This window comes from Thermobia domestica, chromosome 4 (genome assembly GCF_964235325.1).
Source record: "Thermobia domestica chromosome 4, izTheDome1.hap1.1, whole genome shotgun sequence".
Lineage (NCBI taxonomy): Eukaryota > Metazoa > Arthropoda > Insecta > Zygentoma > Lepismatidae > Thermobia > Thermobia domestica.
Window position 1 is genome coordinate 325,137,647 of NC_137457.1, and position 19,594 is coordinate 325,157,240.

The 19,594-nt window shown below is 34.7% G+C and overlaps 1 protein-coding gene across 6 annotated transcripts; it reads left to right on the forward strand.

Moving 5' to 3' along the window:
* The first annotated feature begins 233 nt into the window (after positions 1 to 233).
* On the forward strand, positions 234 to 17,196 carry LOC145684422 (uncharacterized). 6 transcript variants are annotated; one of them, XM_081756777.1, is made up of 3 exons: positions 234 to 258; positions 7,711 to 8,287; positions 15,713 to 17,196. In XM_081756777.1, exons 2-3 carry the CDS (start codon positions 7,788 to 7,790, stop codon positions 16,722 to 16,724), a joined length of 1,512 nt encoding a protein of 503 aa, XP_081612903.1. In that variant the 5' UTR covers positions 234 to 258; positions 7,711 to 7,787; the 3' UTR covers positions 16,725 to 17,196. The 6 variants fall into 6 exon arrangements, with proteins under 6 accessions (XP_081612903.1, XP_081612897.1, XP_081612898.1 ...); XM_081756771.1 differs by lacking the exon at positions 234 to 258 and adding an exon at positions 363 to 642; XM_081756772.1 differs by lacking the exon at positions 234 to 258 and adding an exon at positions 363 to 585.
* Positions 17,197 to 19,594: the final 2,398 nt, after the last annotated feature.

Genomic DNA, 19,594 nt, shown 5'->3' on the forward strand with positions numbered 1-19,594 from the left:
TTTGGTACATATGGAGAGTTAACCAGCATACCCACTGTTTTTATATCTGTCATTTTCTTTTTTTTTTTTTTAGATTTACAAACTGGGTCTATTTATTTATTGTTTGTTTTTCTTAATTTTCAGAAGAATTATGCAATATTATTTTAATAGTGCATGATCTAAGTAGCTACATAAAGATGACTGCTGTAAAATACGTAATAACGAGGAAATAATTAGTTAACAAGTCTTCGATTGAATAACATTGAAGGATAGTAAATTGTAAGCAATACATATGAATGTGATATATAATACACATTTTATACATACCATTTTGCAACTATTTTTTCTGTTGCTCAATCGTGTTGAGTTGATTGGAGCAAGACCAGTGTGATTTGTGAATACAAGAAGTACAGGGTTGTATGATTACGTTGAGTGAATGTGAAAGTACACCAACGCTAAATTGTCGAAGTTATGAACGTGCGATGTAAGAATAGGAAAGGAGTTGTATGAAAAGAGAAATGTGTCTTATGTTTGTACACACAAGCCCGGATATAATGGTATAAAAATTGACGTGTTTGGAAACCTTTTTCAAAGGATATTTAAATTGTGCGTCGCTACGCAATTTATTTCTACATTTGTACCTGAAAAATGCTTTAGAAACTGGTAAAATTTATAATTTATTTGAAAAACTATGGAAGTTGTTTATGAAGGCGAGAGATATCTAACTAAATTAGAAATTAAGTTTCGGTAATAAGTCGTAATATTATGTAATCCTGACAATTGACCAATACTCCAGTAACATTGTAAACAATTCATTTGTATTAGCGAACTTACAGCGTCCAACGAATTTTCGTTTGGTTTCCAAACTGTTTTCTTTCGGATATAGTATATTTTCCTTCAGAGTATATTACTACAAATCACAATTGGGACGCGAAGGTAGAAAGTTCCGTTATTTCTTCATTAAGTTATTAGAGAAGAAAATAAAGTATCTTCTGCACGAGCATTTCACATAACTGTTAAGGTTTATGTTGCACGCTGGTTAAGATTTATATGTTTAGCACGAAATGTCAGTGCATAAGACTTTGGCATGTTTGTTTCTTCTTAAAACTATACTCAGTTATGGCTATCATTATTGTTATTTCCGTGCAGATTGAGTATACGTATCCACATATTTGTAAAATTTACTGAAAAATGAAATACTACTTTAACAGAGTAGTGTGGTAGTATCGATATTCAAAATATGGTGTGCACTTAACTGTGATATGTGTATTTACGTAAAAATATAATAATGAAAGTCGAACCAAGTATGCATGTATTCGCAGCAGAGGTTTCCCACAATCGCTGACGCGCCTGCTATGTATGTACGCAACACCATCCTACAGCGCGTGTCATCTTGCTCCGCTCCTGCCATAATTTGGTTAGATTGCATTCAAGGTTCTTAGTGGCCACCTAGGACAGGTCGGTTGCTGTTTTTGGGCAAGACCTCTGAAAGTGAATCTGCTCCACGGAAAGCAAGTGCACTGAAGTAAAAGTAAGTGAAGGTACCAACCACATATCTTTGTATTGTGAAAGCAGTGGATTTTCAGAATCTTCGTTTGTGTATGCCCACCATCGCTGACGCGCCTGCTCTTTACGGTCTCACTCTCGAGCCTCTGTCTTGCCTTGACTGTTAAATGGCATTCATGCTTTTTAGAAGCAACCTAGCACATGTTCGTTGATGTTTTGCGCAATACCGCTTCAAGTGAATCTGAAACGGGAAATGGAGGTGCGCACCTTAAAAATGATTGCTGAAGGTACAGAAAGTAAATGCAGAGAGAAACAAGTATATTTTTCGTAAATGTCAGTGTGGATCCGTATAATCGGTCTGCAGGATTACTTCTCTGGGCAAGTTTTGTTTGTTCTTCTCAGATCTAGTAAGGTGACTTTAAATCTGTATCAGTCAAAGATTGGATGTAAAACTATGAATAATATATTCTGTTCTATAAAGAATGTGATGTACTAAACTACGCACTATGACTTAAAGATTATTACTTTGTATTGGAAGGTACCACTTCGAAACACGGAGTCGATCCCCGGCGGGAACTGATGTAGCTCGGATTCCACGTTAATCAGTAAGTCTCTTCTCGCATAGCCTCGTTCCTGAAAAGAATTTTAATTCAAAACCAACTGAACGGATACATTGATAGGGGAATGTCCAAAGATATAAATACAACAAGAAGCTTGGTACTAAAGGAATTAATTTGATATCGTACCATCACTCTCAGAACTTAGTTGTTTCTTTATCTAAAATAGTTAAACTGTTGTAAGGTAGCCAAACATACGAGTTCATATCGGAATTACTACGACGCTAACTTTGGCAATTCCTAATTATTTAATCTTTTCTTCTTTAGAGTTTCACCTTTATCAGTTATCTTCAAAAAGTTAAAGAAGAAAATGGGAAATACCGTATGCAAGCCATGGTTTTGAAAGAAAAGGAGGAAGGAAACACGTTTAAAACGAGACTCTAAATTACGTGGTGTTGGGTGCAATTCCTGTAGAATAGCTTTGAACACACTACGATGGTTTTGATTCCCTATAGAAACTAGGACAATTCCTTATAGGAAATCAGTGCTTTAAACAAACGCTTATTTTTTTTTTTAATGCAATTTAAATTAGTAATTACTAAGCCTACACTTAGCATAATGAAGTAATGGCAATATTAGGTCAAGAATCTTTTTTACTTGTTTGTAATTTGTCCTAATACGCCTCGTAAGTGCAGCATGTTATATGAATGATCCTTTATTTCTATAAGAGAGTATTTTTCACATGTTAACATATTTACTAGAAAGTTTATTCTCTAGCAGTTTTAAGCAGTTATCGTACATGCTAATCATATGTACGGTGACGAGTGATTAAGGCAAGTGACTGATAATGGAAAAACTCATTGGAGTGAAAATGCGGCATGAAACGGAAGTTTCCCTAGAATTCACACACACACTCATATTGCTTTACTTTTAATACAAAGCAATACTATCTGTGTCCTTGCGTAAACTTTCTCTTACAATAACAAATACAATATAGATTGTTTCGTGTTCAGAATACACTAATTCGTACAGCACCTGCAGTATGCCGGAATGTTACACAGAGAAGAACAGTTGTGGCCACTGGTGTATCACGAAACAGGATATCTTTTCCAGAGAAGCTAACATATGATGGTGTTATACTCGTTGCACTTCTCGCTATCCCTGCATACGTCATGATGAACATACAGAAATACAAATCTCCAGAGTGAGAGACTATGTTAATGTGTAGTGAAATTCTTTTATTGTTAATAAGTTTTCCAAAAAAAATTGAAATCATTGAGTGAAAGCGAATTCCGTAGTTAATAATGATAGCCATTGTAAGATGTCAGTAATTGTACATACTGAGGTTGCAAGCATACTGACCTTGATTCCATTGTTTCATTCATTCTCATCATCATCTCGAGACCTAAAAGGGCCGCGGTGGCTCAATGGTAGATCATTCACCTCTGGTGTATGGGCATCTTGGATCGATCCCTACTCGCGACAAGTGAGCTTTGTGTTGGAAAATCACCGTGTCCGTGGGTCTTCTCGGGGTTCTTCGGTCTCCTTCCACTTTTTTCATATCACCATTTTTATTCATTTCTTATCATTACCGTCTCTTCTAGCCAGCCGGCATAGTTGTGGTATGTAAAACATGAAGATGTTATTTTCCTCTTGATCTAAAACTCAAAGATGCCATTTTCATTTCACCTGCAAGGCTAGTGTCTAAGAGAAAAATAATTTCTATATTTCTTAATTTAAATAATCTTCGTTAAGAAAATAGCTTAAATGAGTACACCGTTTACATGAAATATGAGTAAAAGTTTTATCCTCTTAATGGAATATATTCTTTAAAATTCGGTCCAAAGTCGGATTTTAATAACAGGTTCATATTACATTGATTACCACATCTTCTTTCGGAACATTCACGAGTTTGTTGGGCACTTATTAGAGATTACTGCTGCCACAATTCGAAAAATTAATTATTGGAGTTTTAGAAAAGTTAATCCATCGATTCGAAAATTTTTTTCGATTAATCATTCGGATAACAAATATTTATTCAATTATTCGGTTAACGAATAATCATTTTTAAAAATCCAATAAGGAATAATTTTTCGAATCTAAGAAACAAATATTCTAAAAGGCGAATAGAAAAAAGGTATTCGAACAAATTTAACAGCATTATCAGAGATAATATGATCTGTGATCAAACTTTTCACTTTCCGTTGTATGGATAACGTTTCTTTGATAACATGCGTTCTGTAGTAGGTTCTGTTCTCCTTCAAAGTGTACTGAGTAAATTAAGACTTATAAAGGCTTGAGTTGGTATATTACCTTTTTTCTGTGTGCAGAAATATACTCTTCTGGACTGAAAGGTTGACTTTTTCTATTTTATTTCTATTCTATTAGCAATAGTGGTAGTAGTAGTATTGCTGCACATATATACATTACGGGGCAGAAAAGTTGGCATTCAGATAGATACAGAAAAGTGAGTACTAGCATTCTCAATACATGTCGTGAAAAATGAGTTAAATTCAATATTCGCAAAGATTGCAGTAGTAGTGAAAATACCAGAGAATTCAGAGAAATGACTTTGTTTGAACAGTACGTTATTACAAATTTCCAGTAATATTACAGAAGCTTAGTAAGAGGTTATCTTACGAGAAAGGAGTATTATTCAAGAATTTTTTCAAGAAGCTAACATCTACATCCAAACAGATTAGACGAATATCCTTTTCGTGTGAACATATCAACAGCAAACAGCCTGTTAGTACTAATATGATGATTATTATGTAATAATAAAATATTTAGAACGAAGGAGTCACAATATATAAAGAATGAGAATACGGAAATATAAAAATGGCAAAAGAAAGATCCGTAGAAATAAATGATACGTTAATCCAATACGCTAGATTGAATTATCGGACATCATCAATGTATTTCAAAGTATTAAAACAATACCATACCAACTGTTTGTGTACAACTAGCAGGGAAGCAGTGGTAAGGTTCCCTCGTGCCAATGTAGCTTAGCATACACGTCTTTGGATTAGGAATTACTGGTTCAAATTTCGTTGAGAACTCATATGCTTCGGCTCAAAACTTAAGCTGTAGGTCCACATATAACTGAGCCACGATATTTAAAAATGTGCTAAACACAAATTCAACAAGGAAACAATGGTAAAGTTCAAAGAAAGGGCGTTTTATGATTCTTTTAGAATTTATCATGTTATGAAGTAACGAATTGCTTATTTCTATTAATTTTCAACTCCACTGTACATCACCGATTAGCGTAAAAGCAAAGAGAACTCTTATATGTCAATGTAATGTATCCTTAATTGATTTGTTTTCATTACAAGTGAAGAGTATGCTTATACTTGCAGTTATTACAGAGTTCTTTCGAATTGAAATTCTTGCAACCATAAGCCGTCAGTATGATTTGTGTGGATTTCGCTCACAACAGCGTGTGCTAATGTCAGACAGGATGTCTCTCGGAATTTTTGTGCTGCAAATGTAGAATTTTTGTACACATAAAATGAGAACGGTAGGTAAAATTCTTTGAAAGAAACAGTGTTGGTTAAGGAAGGATAAAAGATTCAGGTTATGCAGGAAATTAACTTTGTCATGTATTTTTCGGCGACGCTAAATTTAGTTGTCTCCAAGTACCGAAGATTTTGTTGACAAGCTAAGAAATGTATTTTCCAAGACACAAATTGACAGGTCCTAGCTTCTACAGAGATATCCGAATAATTACTGGAAGTCTTTCCCGAACGGATGTAGACGAAGGTGTTTGAAAGATTCATTGGCTAGGTAGGTGTCTGCTTCGTCCAAAAACCGCCATAGATTGAGAGTAAAGTGGACAAAAAGGATGGAGTTTGATGTTTGAAAGATTCATTGGCTTGATGGATGACTGCTTTGTCCAAAAACCGCCATGGATTGAAGGTAAAGTGTACGAGAAAGAGGAAGCTATTAGTAATCTCTCAGTTTATTCATAGTTATAACGTGGTATTAAAGGAGTTACATAAAAGAGAGTAAAAAGATGAATCAGCGTAATATACGTTAGTTCTTTGTAGCTATGAAACAAAGAAAGTTCATCGTTCACTTCAATGCTTTAGTACACAGGAATTAATAAAATATGTAATGAAAGCTGGTTGAGCTTTCTGTCCTTATAAGTTATGATTAATAACTAACCAAGAGATCAAGGTAGTTTACAACCAGCAGCACACTTTCTATGTCGCATTTCGCTGAAATTGATAATTACAATAGATGGTAGCCAATCAATACCCGATCAATCCTTTGATGTGAGTCACAGGTTCACATATATTTCCAGAAGAACGAAGTAAAGCAGAAAAAGCAATTAAATAAATAAGCTGAAAAGAAAGCTGTTACTGCTTTTGCAAGAATCTTCTGTCATTGCAACAATGTGTAACTAATTGAAAGATGAATCATAATATCGCCCGTTGCTTTTCACATGAGAAGTGTTACTGATGTGCAGAGAAAGAAAGCAGTTAAGGATTTTTATTTTTATTTTGAATGAACGTTTTGATGAAAATATTTTGTTCGGAGAAGGTTAGAATAATGAAAATTGGTGTAAACTATTCAAAGCTTAACGTCACGTTAACGCCTGATCCATTACTATACAGACTGGCTCTCGAAATGTCATAGATGCGCGGGATACTTTTCCCATTGGTACTTCGGAGAGTATAATAGCCAATCGATAAGACAAAAATTTATCTTTAGGTGAACCCGACGTAAATTGGAAAATTACATACAGAACGGAGATGACTAATATTCTAGAATGGCCAGTCTTGACACAAGATAGAATCAAATAGATTTCTTTTACTTCAGCTGGGAGTATATTGTAATCTGCATAACCGTCGGAAACATAATAATTAGTGAAATAAATTGAAATGTAGGAAGACAATAAGTTTTCTTTTGTTTCTCAAGCATACAGTGACACAAATCATCGATTCCAGATATTTCCTTGGATTCTTAATCGAAATTCATAGCTTATATTTTAATGATCTATGAAGCAACAAATTTAATCTACTACTATCGCCATGCCTCCTATATCCTTCGCTAGCACTCTACTTTAAAGATTTTGAGAAAACGTCCTTCATTTCAAAATTGGTTTTTGTAATGTAAGTGTTTTTGGTATTCTTTGATTTACTCTTCCCGAAATGTTAAATAGACGTATCTATTCAATTCTATGTATCGTCATATCGTACATTCGTCATATCGTCATTTCTACTCTAAAGTGTCTACTTGCAAAATAAACATTATTCCAAAAAGAGAATGACACTAAACTATAAATGCTACATCAGGTATCACAACTATAACCCTAAAATAAATATAGTGAACGAGAATAGTAACTGTTTACCAAGGACAAATAAACAATAAGAATATAGGAAACTATAAAGTGTGACTGAAACGTAAAACAGTGTTATTTTTGTTATTTTAGTAGGGAAGTGAAATTCCTCAGTGCAGACCTTAATATGTTTTCATTGAGTGTAATATCAATTTATGTTAATATATTTGTAGTATTTCGAGTATAAATTTAGGAATGCAATGTTATTTATATAACTAAAATGTAATAATGCAAATTAATTTGGACTGAATATTTTACAATTAATGACTATTGTTTCGTACAATATAACAACTGTTACAATTACTTTTTTGTTAACTTTTACAGATTCAGATGTATCCAAGGAAAATTGAACGCTGAATGTCTTGAGTTCAAGTTTAATTAATGTTATATTGGTATGCAGAATGTCTATTGATGATTCAAACTATGTTAACGTAAAAGCTGAAATAAAGCCAGAACACGACTCTACTGAATGCTCTGATATTGAATTAAATAATATTAGTGCAAATGATCTGGTGTATAATGATCCTACTACTACATGTTCCATCTCTCACTTGGAACGTGAAATTTCTGCGGAAGATGAAATGGGAGAGTACGATGACATGATGGTAACAGAAAAATTGGAGCCCAAGTGTAAAATCGAAGTAGAGAGTGATGAAGATGATATAATACAAGATTCAAAATTGAATAGAATATACTTCATCGAACATGTATCAGCATCTGATCTAAAAGCGAATGGCGAATCTTCTCATAACAATGTGAACTCCTTAAAGGCAGATGGAAGTGATATACGTGCTACAGTGCAGTCGAATGAACAGTCTAACAATCTTAGTGATGAGGAAAAAGCTATAAGTGAATACGAGAATGACTTGAGAGAAATTGATAGTCGTCCTATAGATCAACGGTAAGTAAATTTGCTTGCTTTTTACAACCACCCTTGACCCTTATATTCTTGTTTTCAGAAATAACGGTTCTTTATTAACATTATGGATTTTCCATATTTGTATGTATGCTGATGATTTAATAAGATAATTTAAACACAACTGTAAGAACGTAGGTCGATAACACCTTTTTTCTTCCATTGTGTATCTTTGATATTGTTGGAATAATCACTTTCTCACTTTGAAAATTTTTAGGTGTTTTCTGTCCTCTTATTAACCACTCAACTAAAACGCAGTCTTATGCTTATTTCCTCTATTAAGTTATTTTTAATTAAGCCTTTTGAATAACTAAAACCTAATATTCACTTACGTTACCTTTGATAATCTTTACAATTTTTAAATTGCAAAAAACGTAAAGCAGTGTGATTGCAAAATACATGTTCCTGAAGTGTAATGGGAGACGTCCGTAAGTGTTGGAAGTGTTGGCATAATGAAGATTGAAGTGGTCTGTTGAGCACTAGGCATTTATGAGATGTTAGCAAAGGAAATACTGTAGATAATTAGAAAAAAGGAAGAACGAGCTTTTTAGGACATTCCTTGAAAAGATAACTCATATAAAAAAACTAGAGGGCGAGAAAACAAGTATCAAAAGGTTAGCAATATAAAATAGAATCTCTTTTTCAAAGTGAAGGCTGGTGCAAAGCCCTGGGATATAGAGAAATGCGCAACTGTCTTGTGGAAAACAATAGTATTAATGTTACGTGACTACATTTCGTGGGTTGAACCAACAAGCCTGAATCCAATCGTACAATCAGACGTGTAATTTTCCTCCATTTCACGTAGCTTAGAGCACTTTCTTTTCTGGGAATAGAATGGCAGATGAGTGAGAAATGCGTCGCTTGTCTTTTGGAGCCCTATCTTAAGAAGTTATGTTGCGTTCAGCTTATCTTAGAGGCTCCATTCTCTTAATACAGTGAAACCTCCCTTATTGGACACCTCTATAATACAGATAGATCTTTTTGTCCCGGCAAAATTATATGTTCTCTTACGGAACAAACCCCTCACTTTTACAGATACGGACACGGTGATATTTTTTTTTCTCTACAAATCTTTGAATAACTTCATGATGGGCAGGAATTATTCTCGGTCTGCGATATAGGCTCTTACAGTAGAAAAAATATCTTTATCAGACAAGTGTGTCTATCATAAGTCTAGACCTGGGAAACCTTCATACAGAACAACTTCAAGCTGAACTTCAAATTATTATTTGTTTCTGCTTACAATAAACTGCTTTCTGGTTGAGATCGAAGAAAATCTTCAATGAGCAATAACACTCATGAAGTGTCAGTCGTATGGCCAAAAATTATATGCGAAACATCTTCCCTCTTCTAACAATTTTAGCCTGTTTTCCTCTGGGCCTTGCATCTTTCCCGACACTTCCATATATAACAATATGAACATTGTTTATTTTACAATAACATTATAGCATTTTCAACGAGCCTCTTTTACCTTTTTGGAAAAGCAAAATTTTTCTTTACGTATGGTATTACAACAAGTTTGGTTTGGAATCTTCCCGGTTTCCTTTTACACTTTCTCTAAGAGGATATTCTTTTTAATTGAGGTTGAGCCAATAAACATACGCATCCCCAATAACATGCCTTATCATCTATTCCGCCAACGAAGATACCGCGCCGATACACAAACACAGACACATGTTTCTTCTGCAACCGTACTGAGGATTCTCCGAGAACACTTGCTAATAAACTTTATTAACCTTCTAGAGGAAAAAGCATCCATTTTTCGCTAAATAAAAGAGTTTAGCCGGTTAGATGGACTCCAACGCATCTTTTGGAAAGGTTCTGAGAATTTAAAACAAATGAAAAAACTTCCCTTCGGCTTTTCCCTGCCATGTAGGAAAATATCCAAACGTCTTTGGCATATCATTCTTCATGAATTGATACAATTAAAAAGATAGTGCTGTTTTGTGCGTATAATTTGTAGGTTCGTTACATTTAGTTACGTGCGACGTTAGTGAAGCGAAAGGCTAGCAATCACTCAAATTAGTTCCATTCTATGCTCTTATTAAGCTATTTTTACTTTTAGTATAGGTGATCATGTACTTAAGAAAATGATAATACAGGCATTATATTTTGCAGTATACGAATATATAACGAATTATTATCACACAATAGTCTGCCTTTCCTGTGCGAATTGTCTTTATAAATTGTGTTTTGGTACCGCACCTATTTCCTGTATTAATTCTTTTTTAAAACGTGTTGCCTGATTTCAGGTTTCTTCATGGAGGTCTTCTTGTAGGTGTTCATATCCTTAAGTTTGTCCCGCATACATTACACGTTTGTACAGATTTTGTGTGCATGATAGCGTTGCAGACTTTGCCGTCTACCATCGTCAAATGGAGGTTGTGTTTGACTTGAAATGCCATATCTTCAACGAACACCTCACTTGGTGTTAAGTCATATATTTGTTCTTGTACGCGCTGCACCTCTTCTCGTGCCATGTCCTTGGTTTCTTTCTTAAATTGGAGCCGAACTGGACGGCAGAATCTTGGTGATGGTGGGTGGGGATTCTGCCATACTACAACTCTTTCACCTTTCTTCTCAAAGAACAGCTGCAATGGCACACATGAAATGAAGAAAATGTCTGAATGCTGAAACCCAGCTTCATTGGCTGACTGCTTCCATTGGGCCTGACCACTAGACCGATCACAGCCTCACTTGCTGACACATACGATACTTCCGTGGTATACTCTCCAAGACTGACTCTTGAAACTGCGAAAGCCTTTACACAGTGTGATCTAGTAGATACTGAAGTGGCACTTCCGACAACGATTGACTCACTTGTATGACCTCTGGGTAGCACTTCTTTTCGTCCCGTAAATGATTATAGGCAGGTTAAGTATCATGGCCAAGTTTTTTCGCTTCACCTACGAATTTAGTACTGACGTTAGATTGGTTTCCAGAAATAATAATAGAGCTTTATCTGAATCGTATAACGTTGCAGAGTGTTTTTCAAAGTGTGACCAGAACTTCCTAATCTTGGTCGCACTAGTAGAACTTGCCTCGATTTTTTCTAGTGTTTTTGACTTATCAAGTTCACTTTGCTCTCTGTACTTGATCGCGGCTGCGTAAGCAATTTTGGTTTCACACTCGGCTCACCGAATTGCCTCAGTCTTACTCTTTGATCTTTCACTGCTTTCTGGAAGATCTGCCAATGGGCGTGCGAATTTCGCCGAGGTCGATGGTTGTGGTTCACTATCACTCAGATTAATATCACTATCCAGCAAGTCCGCATACTTTTCCTCTACTGTACCGTACTCGTGATTTTATCTGTAGAGCTTCCGGAACATCTGATAGCAAACGGCGACTACTATGTTTTGGCCAGCACTACATACCATATCTCCACTTGATATTTCATCTTCCACAAAGCGCAGGAGCTGCTGTTTTTTGGCTTCATGCGTTAGGTGATAGACCCTTCCATAAGCTTTCATTTTTGGGGTTTTGGCCAGGTTTTCGGGCTTCCTGGCCCACTGTGCATTCGTGTCTGTTATTCAGAGGTTTCACTGTAGTGAAATTCGAGTATTTCTGTAATAATATAATACTCTTTAATGTCGTTGGTATGAAATACTGTAATAAAATTTACTTTTTCTGGGTAATTCCTTAATTCTCTATAGGCGCGAGCAGCAAATCAATGAGAAAATCTTCAGTTTTCTTAAGGTGATCTACTAAAGTTTCGTTGTGTTCAGCTAAATTACAGGTTCTCTTCTCCCAATAGTAATAATTCTGGAATAATTCTGCAGTATATTTCTAATAGTCATTATCGTTCCTGATATAAAAGAATGTAATGAAAGTTACTACTTTCGGATCATTCGTCTCGGTTGAAACAGACCTACGGAAACTAGCTACTACGTATAGGAATAGAATTCAGAACGGTGTTAGATTCTTCTCTGTGCTACGTTTCGGATCTGGGCGGAAATTCTTTCAAATACCATTTGTGCTGATTCCTTCTTCTTCTAATAGGCTGTAAAATAACTGTACGAAGCAGAAGAATCATCCTCACGGCTATCGCTGTAAGACTTCGTGCTGTATACTCCCCTGCACCCTATCCCTCATTCTAATCACCACGAATTGAAAAATAGCATCTCATTACATGACGTTGTATGTCCGAAATTGTGACACTTCAACCAAGTATGTGTAGTGGCGCATGTGAAGTCGATTATATCCAGCTGTTACACATCCCGGGATGGTAGAATAACTGAAAGTCAGAATTAGAGACTTGAGTTAGAAGCAGTTCATTTGACTCTTTATATTCAAGTGTGCAGGAGGGACATAGAGTCCGGCTCCTCCGTTTACACTTAGCACTGTTTTCCTTTGCTCACTAGAGCTCGGTTTCTCCTTTTTACCAGCGTTTGTGTACAAAGAGTTTATATATATATATATATATATATATATATATATATATATATATATGTGTGTGTGTGTGTGTGTGTGTGATGTATATAAAATCAGAGGGAGGCCTCAGGTTTCCCCTGTATATTGTCCTTTTTTCTTTCCCTTTCTCCTTCTCTATTTTTCGTTATTATTATTATTGTTGTTATTCTTCTTGTTATTTGTTAAATATTCTGGCTAATGTCGATGTGGCCACACGCCTAGTTGTCTCACTATAAATATGGTAATTGTTTCTGTTCTTTCCGTTTTCTTTATTGTTTCGTCTTTCGTTCCATGGTATTTTTTTCTTTTATTATCGTTGTTTCAGTTGTTTTAATTCTTGTTTGTTTGATCTTTTGGTCAGGTCTTCCGGTCTGCATTAAAGCCTTATTTGTGGTTTGTTTCGATCTCTTTTTGTGGTTTCTAGTTGGGATGTTTGACTTGAGTTGGGATGTTGAGACACGCCTAGTTGTCTCACTATAAATATGGTAATTGTTTCTGTTCTTTCCGTTTTCTTTATTGTTTCGTCTTTCGTTCCATGGTATTTTTTTCTTTTATTATCGTTGTTTCAGTTGTTTTAATTCTTGTTTGTTTGATCTTTTGGTCAGGTCTTCCGGTCTGCATTAAAGCCTTATTTGTGGTTTGTTTCGATCTCTTTTTGTGGTTTCTAGTTGGGATGTTTGACTTTTCGTTTTTTTTCATGGGTTCCAGCTTCATTTTTATTATACATTATGTGTTTTCAATTTCCTTGGTTGTTCCTCGTTTGGTGTTTTCCTTTTTCTATTTATTTCTTCTACTAATTCTTTTCTTTATCTTTCCTTTTCCTTCCGTTTTTTTCTCTTTCCTTTTTTTCCGAATCCTCTCTCAGAGATTCTTTTTGGCTTTGTAGTGTATATTTGTCTCTAGAAGACAGCATTGTCTTTTATCTTGGTACATCCCGGTAATTTGATCGGGATTTGTTTGTTTCCATGGTGAGATCCTACACACCTATGATTTTTGGCAAGTTTTCATGTTTCAAGTCCTTGTTTTGTGCCTAGGATTTTTCACGATGGGATTAAGTTCTGGTTTCGTATAAAGGTTTCTTAGGGCTCGCTTCTGTCTGAGTTTACGGTTACGACCGGTTCCCCTGTGGCTGTATATTTGCGCTGGAGAAATGTTTTGTTACCAAGTCTAATGTAATAACATACATCAGACTATCCAGTCCTCTCCTGTGTAGTGATGAGACTGGTGGTTATAGAATTTCTCCCTCGCATTCCTTTTTTTTTTTTTTTTCAGCATGTTTCGAGGTGTGATGGTTTTAGAATTTTGATGTTTGCGGTATATGGAAGGTCTGTGGGATTTATTTTTCTGAGCTGTTACTATTCTTTGAGGACGGTTTGTTGTGTCTTTCTTTGCCTTTTGGTAGAATTTTGTTTCAGTTTCTGTGTGAGTTTCTCAGGTTCCGTTTCACAACAATCCGAATTGTTTCATGTGTTGAGGAGTGGAACATACTTCTACATGGTAATCCGATAGCTTAAGTTCAATCTCTTCACTAGGGGCACTCAGGCAGATACGAATATGAAATTACTTCACAGTTAACATGTAGTAGACGGTGGGATCCTACGGTGACGTGAAGTGATTCAATCCTGTTTTATTTAGATAGCTTCTCAGCTTTTTTTTTTCATTGATCGTCTCTATCAATAGTGTATTATCTCTTTGTTTAATTATACGTGGAAACTCTCCAGCAATGTACTTAATTACTTCGATAATTACAAGATCGAAAAGCTCGAAACCACTCGGAGGGATAGACTTTCTACCGGCAAGTTCACCTATATATTTATCAACTAAGTAGAGAATCACTGGAGTTAGAACAGGTGTCTTTTCCACAACTTTCGTCTTCATACATATATTCCGTTCTTCCTCTTGTTTTGACTCTTTCGAGGAGTGAAGTCGCAACGAATTTAAAGAAGGTTAACTACTGATTAAAAGTTTCTATAATAAATAACGAAGAAATGCATGCGATTCATACAGGACCACCACGGAATAATTGCAGGAAGAAGTAGCTGTACTTCCTCAGCAACCCTGTGTTTACCAAATTATCAGCGTAAACCTGATGTGGTCAAGAAAAGGAGTCGCATTAAACTTCCATTCTCGTCGACACAAATCCATGGTTGCCGAATCAACAGACGACACAAAAACTTAATGAAATGCGCATATAAGAAACTTATTTAAAATGTAGCAAAATAGTATATTTTTTAATGTGATGTACATTTCTTTTTCGCTCTTCTGATGTATACATAGGTATGTAACTTAAAACCTTTTCTACAACAAATCAAAAACTATAAACAGAACTATGAAAAAAACTTTAAGCAGGTTGAGATGGTGCACACCCATTTCATACACAAGAAGGTGTCCACTAACCATAGTCTTGTTTGATTCATAAAGTAATAAAACAAAAACTTCCAATACTTTCAGTACAGCTGAGAGTGCAGTTGACAAACGTTAAGATAATTAATGATCAAATGAATGAATAGTGAATGAAGCCGTACTCTAAACAAATATCTGATTAAAATTGAAATTGTCCTGTAACCTCCACCTGTGATGCACCATTAAGAGATACTGCAGTATTCCACTATCCTCGAGATTATTCTATGCTTCTTAGGAATAACTTTGGGTTTTACGTAGGAGTGTAGGGCGAAATGCGTGAAATAAACACTGATATTTATTATTAACATAATATTAATTTGTTTCATGTTTGACGTGAATGTTAGGGTTGCCCTAATAGTTACAATACATTTTAACTACTTGCCTGTTTATTTCACAGATTCTGAATTGATATTATGGAAGCTTAAACTTTCAAAGATGTATGTTTTTACTTTTTTCTTTAAGGAGAGTTTGCCTATATCAAAATAATTTGGATATTCAGAGTGATGGCTTCTTTATAAGATTTGTGGAACTTCAAAATCAGCATTCACTTCCGTTGTATTAATTATACTGTACGTCCTTTTTTTTCTTCTTTTACAGGCAAACTGGTGGGAGAAGCAAACTTACTCATGATTATGTTCTTTTAGAATCCAGCATTTTAGTTAGTTCAGACAAAAATGCATGCTCAAATGAAGAACAGAGGATAAGTTTTCGTAGGAGAGATTATCCGAATTTACACTTAGTAATAAATAAAATTGAAGGACAAACATATTCGTGTGATACTTGTGGTCGATCCTTTCCTCGGAAAACTCCATTGATAAGGCATATACGGTCAATACATACAGTTGAAAAGCCGTATTGCTGTGAGAAATGTGGAGCTTCCTTTCGGGATAGAACTAATATGAAAAGGCACATGTTAATACATATTGATGCCAAACAATATTCATGTCAAGAATGTAATATTTCGTTTCGTCATAAGCGCAACTTCAAAGCACATATGTTACTTCATGCAGGTGTGAAACCATATATTTGTGATATATGTATGAAAACTTTTGCTAGAAATGGGCAATTAAAATTGCACATGTTAGTGCACACAGGGGAGAAACCGCATTCATGCAGCCAGTGTGGTAAATCATTCCGTCAGAAACCTCAGTTGAGGGCTCACATGCTTCTTCATAGCCGTAAAGAAGTTAATATATATACATGCGAGGAATGCAATAAATCCTTTCATAATAGGAGTTACTTACAAAAACACATTCAAACTCACAAGCGTGAGAGATCGTACTCGTGTGAAGAATGTGGTATGACTTTTGTGCAGAAAGGTTCTTTGGTATCTCATTTTCAACTTCACAGAAATGAAAAACCATTTTCTTGTGAAATATGTGGTGTCTCGTATCGCCGAAAATATAGTTTAAAAGATCATTTGTTAACACATAAAAGTAAAAAGGCATTTCCTTGCTATCACTGTAGCAAGACTTTTGAAAGCAAAGCTTGTTTAGAAACTCATTTGGTAACCCATACACACGACAGACCATATACTTGTAATATATGTGGTAAACGATTTCGTTATAAGGGAAGTTTAGATGCGCATTTGTTGATTCATAAAGATTAACACTATATCTTTATGTCTAAAATAAACTAGATTGTTTTGTCACAAAATGCAATATCAAGATACAATTTTTCATATTCACATACAAATGTATATACTATTTTATTTTCTTTAGTACACAATGTTAAAGGAATTTTAGGATGATTAGTTTTATTTGTCACACATACTCTTTTTCTCTCTAAGTAATCAAAAATTATCATTGTTTTCTGTTGCTTGAAATGCTTTATCAATTATCTGTATATGTATCTGTAAACGTATTTTGAAAGGGTCGAAACAAGTCTCACGAGAAAGTTAATTTCAACTCTGTTCTTAATTGTTGGATATATCTGCGATCCAAAATATTATTTCAAAAGGTCTAGTTCGTTTTCAAATTTGTTTGGGCTTCTAAGTTTGGAGCAAATGTTTTAAGAATAATTGTTCATTAATAAGAAAATTGTGAAGTATATGAATGAGAATAAAGTTTATTTAAATATTTTTTCTACAATATCACTTTACAAATTTACCGTAAGCATATAGGAATTCAAGTACAATGTCGTGTAATGTTGAAAACTACCTGCCGAGGAGTGTCACGTATACGAAAAAATTGTAATCCATACAGGCAGAGATTAACATGGTTTGAGTATAAAATTCCTTCTTACGGAAAAATTAAAATTCCAAAACCTTTCTCAGATGCACATTCTTGTGAACAGTACTATCGGCTTTCAATTATCAGTGAAACTTCAGTAAAAATTAAAAGAATAAATCACGAAATATATTGTTCTTAGCATTATCGGAGAAAATATCCGCTGGGAAAGTATTGAAAGGTATACTTCCTTAAAGAATATGCGTAGATTTTTTTTTAAAGTAATAAAATAGGCAAATTAGTACAGATTTCTGTTCAATTATATCATAAGACAACAGGGTAAATTCGTAGGGAGAACGGATATTTGGAATGGTAATCTATATAAAGAAGTAGCCATATAATGCTAATAAACTTTGAAATCATAGTGGTGTAAGTTTATTGCTACAGGGTTCATTTTAAAAAGTGAAACTCAGTAAAAAGAAAGAAAGAAGAAGATGATAAGAAACTTTTTCTACATACGTATCTTAAAAGATTATTTGTGACAAACGACATTTCTTATTTTTCTCTCCGAAGAGAAGTGGTACGTGGGATTCCGTTGTTTCAAGAAAAAATAATTTACTGACTGAGACGAATGATTTTAAATCACATATCTTAATCCGTTCGAATTTCTTGTTTTAATTACATTGCTTTTTGGTTATACTTTCTGGAAAATCTAAAAAGAATAACATTGAAGTAACTCTCGGTTGTCTGAATGACGTTTATTATCATTTAAACTATTTCCAGTTGAAAAATATTTATCTTCATTTAACGTGGGAAAAACTCGTTCATTCCTATTTAAACATATGCTCTCGTATAAAAACGATTGTGGTATCACGATGTTCTCAAAGACAACGTCTCAAGTAACCATTTCGTAAAATGACTCCGGTTGTACAGGTTGGCCCACAATGTGCAATGTGTTTCGCTGCAGTTAAGGCAGAGCATGGAGGTTAATTGCATACATCCGATTTGAGTACCATCAAGAGAAAGGAAAGGGGACAAATCAGTAGAAAGATATTGTTCCATGGTAACTGTGAGCTCGCTTTTAAGGGTGCATGCACTACGCTAAATATTCGCTCGAAGTGTGCCGAAGATAGTAAGTTGTTGAAAGTAGGAGTTATCTCGGAACGTCAGTTTGTCGTAAAAAATTACGATAAACTTCATAGTTAAGCTGGATCGCTAGTCACCTTCAGGGTAAAACTTTCTCACTAGATGGCAGAGCACATTGCGACACATGGGATGTTGCCAAATGAGTTGCGGATAGAAAAGTGTTTAGACACTATTACATTTTATGCATGATTTACTACGAAGAGAAGGTAGTTTTTATTTCCATTTTGCTCAATACTGCCCGATTTAAAATATGAATTATAATATTTGATCAAAAGTGACTTTTTCTACTCACGAAATATTGTCCGAATATTTCTCTCAAACTAGTGGTCTTTATGGTGAAGATTAAGAATATGTATACTAATTCAAAATCAGTACATAAAATTCATTTTTTGGACAAAAGAGACAACTAATATGCTCAAAAATGGTATTTTATAAGTGTAGTTGCAATCTCTGGTGTGCTCTACTTTCGAGGCCCAATTATACTGGCTAAAGTTACAGCGTTTACAGGTCAAAGTGCAACTCGATTTACATTTAGGGGAAGATAATATCTTTATGGTAATATTTTCTCAAAAAGCGTCAGTGAAAGTTATACATTTATTTATAACTAGATGCCTCTATGGTACAGATTAAGAATACGTGTACAAATACAAAATCATTACATAGGACAAAACAGATTCTTAGTCCGTTCAAAAATTGTATTTTATAAGTGAAGTTAGAATCCTTGGTCCAGCTTTACTTTAGGGCCTTAAATATCATGGCTAACATTCCAAATTTTCTGGAAAAAACTCGACTCAAACTGCATTTAGGCGTAACAGAAACTACTTTTATGGTAAAATTTTCTCAGTTAATGACAGAAATATACATTTACCTATAACTAAATGTTTCAAGGGTGTAAATTAAGAATAAGTACGCAACACAAAACCATTACGAAAATCCGATCATTTCAACAAAACCGACTTAGTTCCGCCGTGCATGTATTTTGTAAAAAAACTTCCTCAGTGGAACTTTACTTTAGTGAACATAATCATCATGGCTAAAATTCCAGCTTTTTCCGGACCAAATACGGCTAAAGCTGCGTTAAATGAAAGCTATTACGAAATTTTACTAGGTTACTTACTTACACAGACATTTATCCCACAATCCAGGTGGAATGAAGGATCTCAGA

What these genes read in the sequence shown, in the direction of transcription:
- LOC145684422 (XM_081756777.1), top strand. Translation starts at nt 7,788, where the DNA reads ATGTCTATTGATGATTCAAACTATGTTAACGTAAAAGCTGAAATAAAG. An exon ending in AGTCGTCCTATAGATCAACG is followed by an intron (nt 8,288 to 15,712) that starts GTAAGTAAATTT and finishes CTTCTTTTACAG; the next exon opens with GCAAACTGGTGGGAGAAGCA.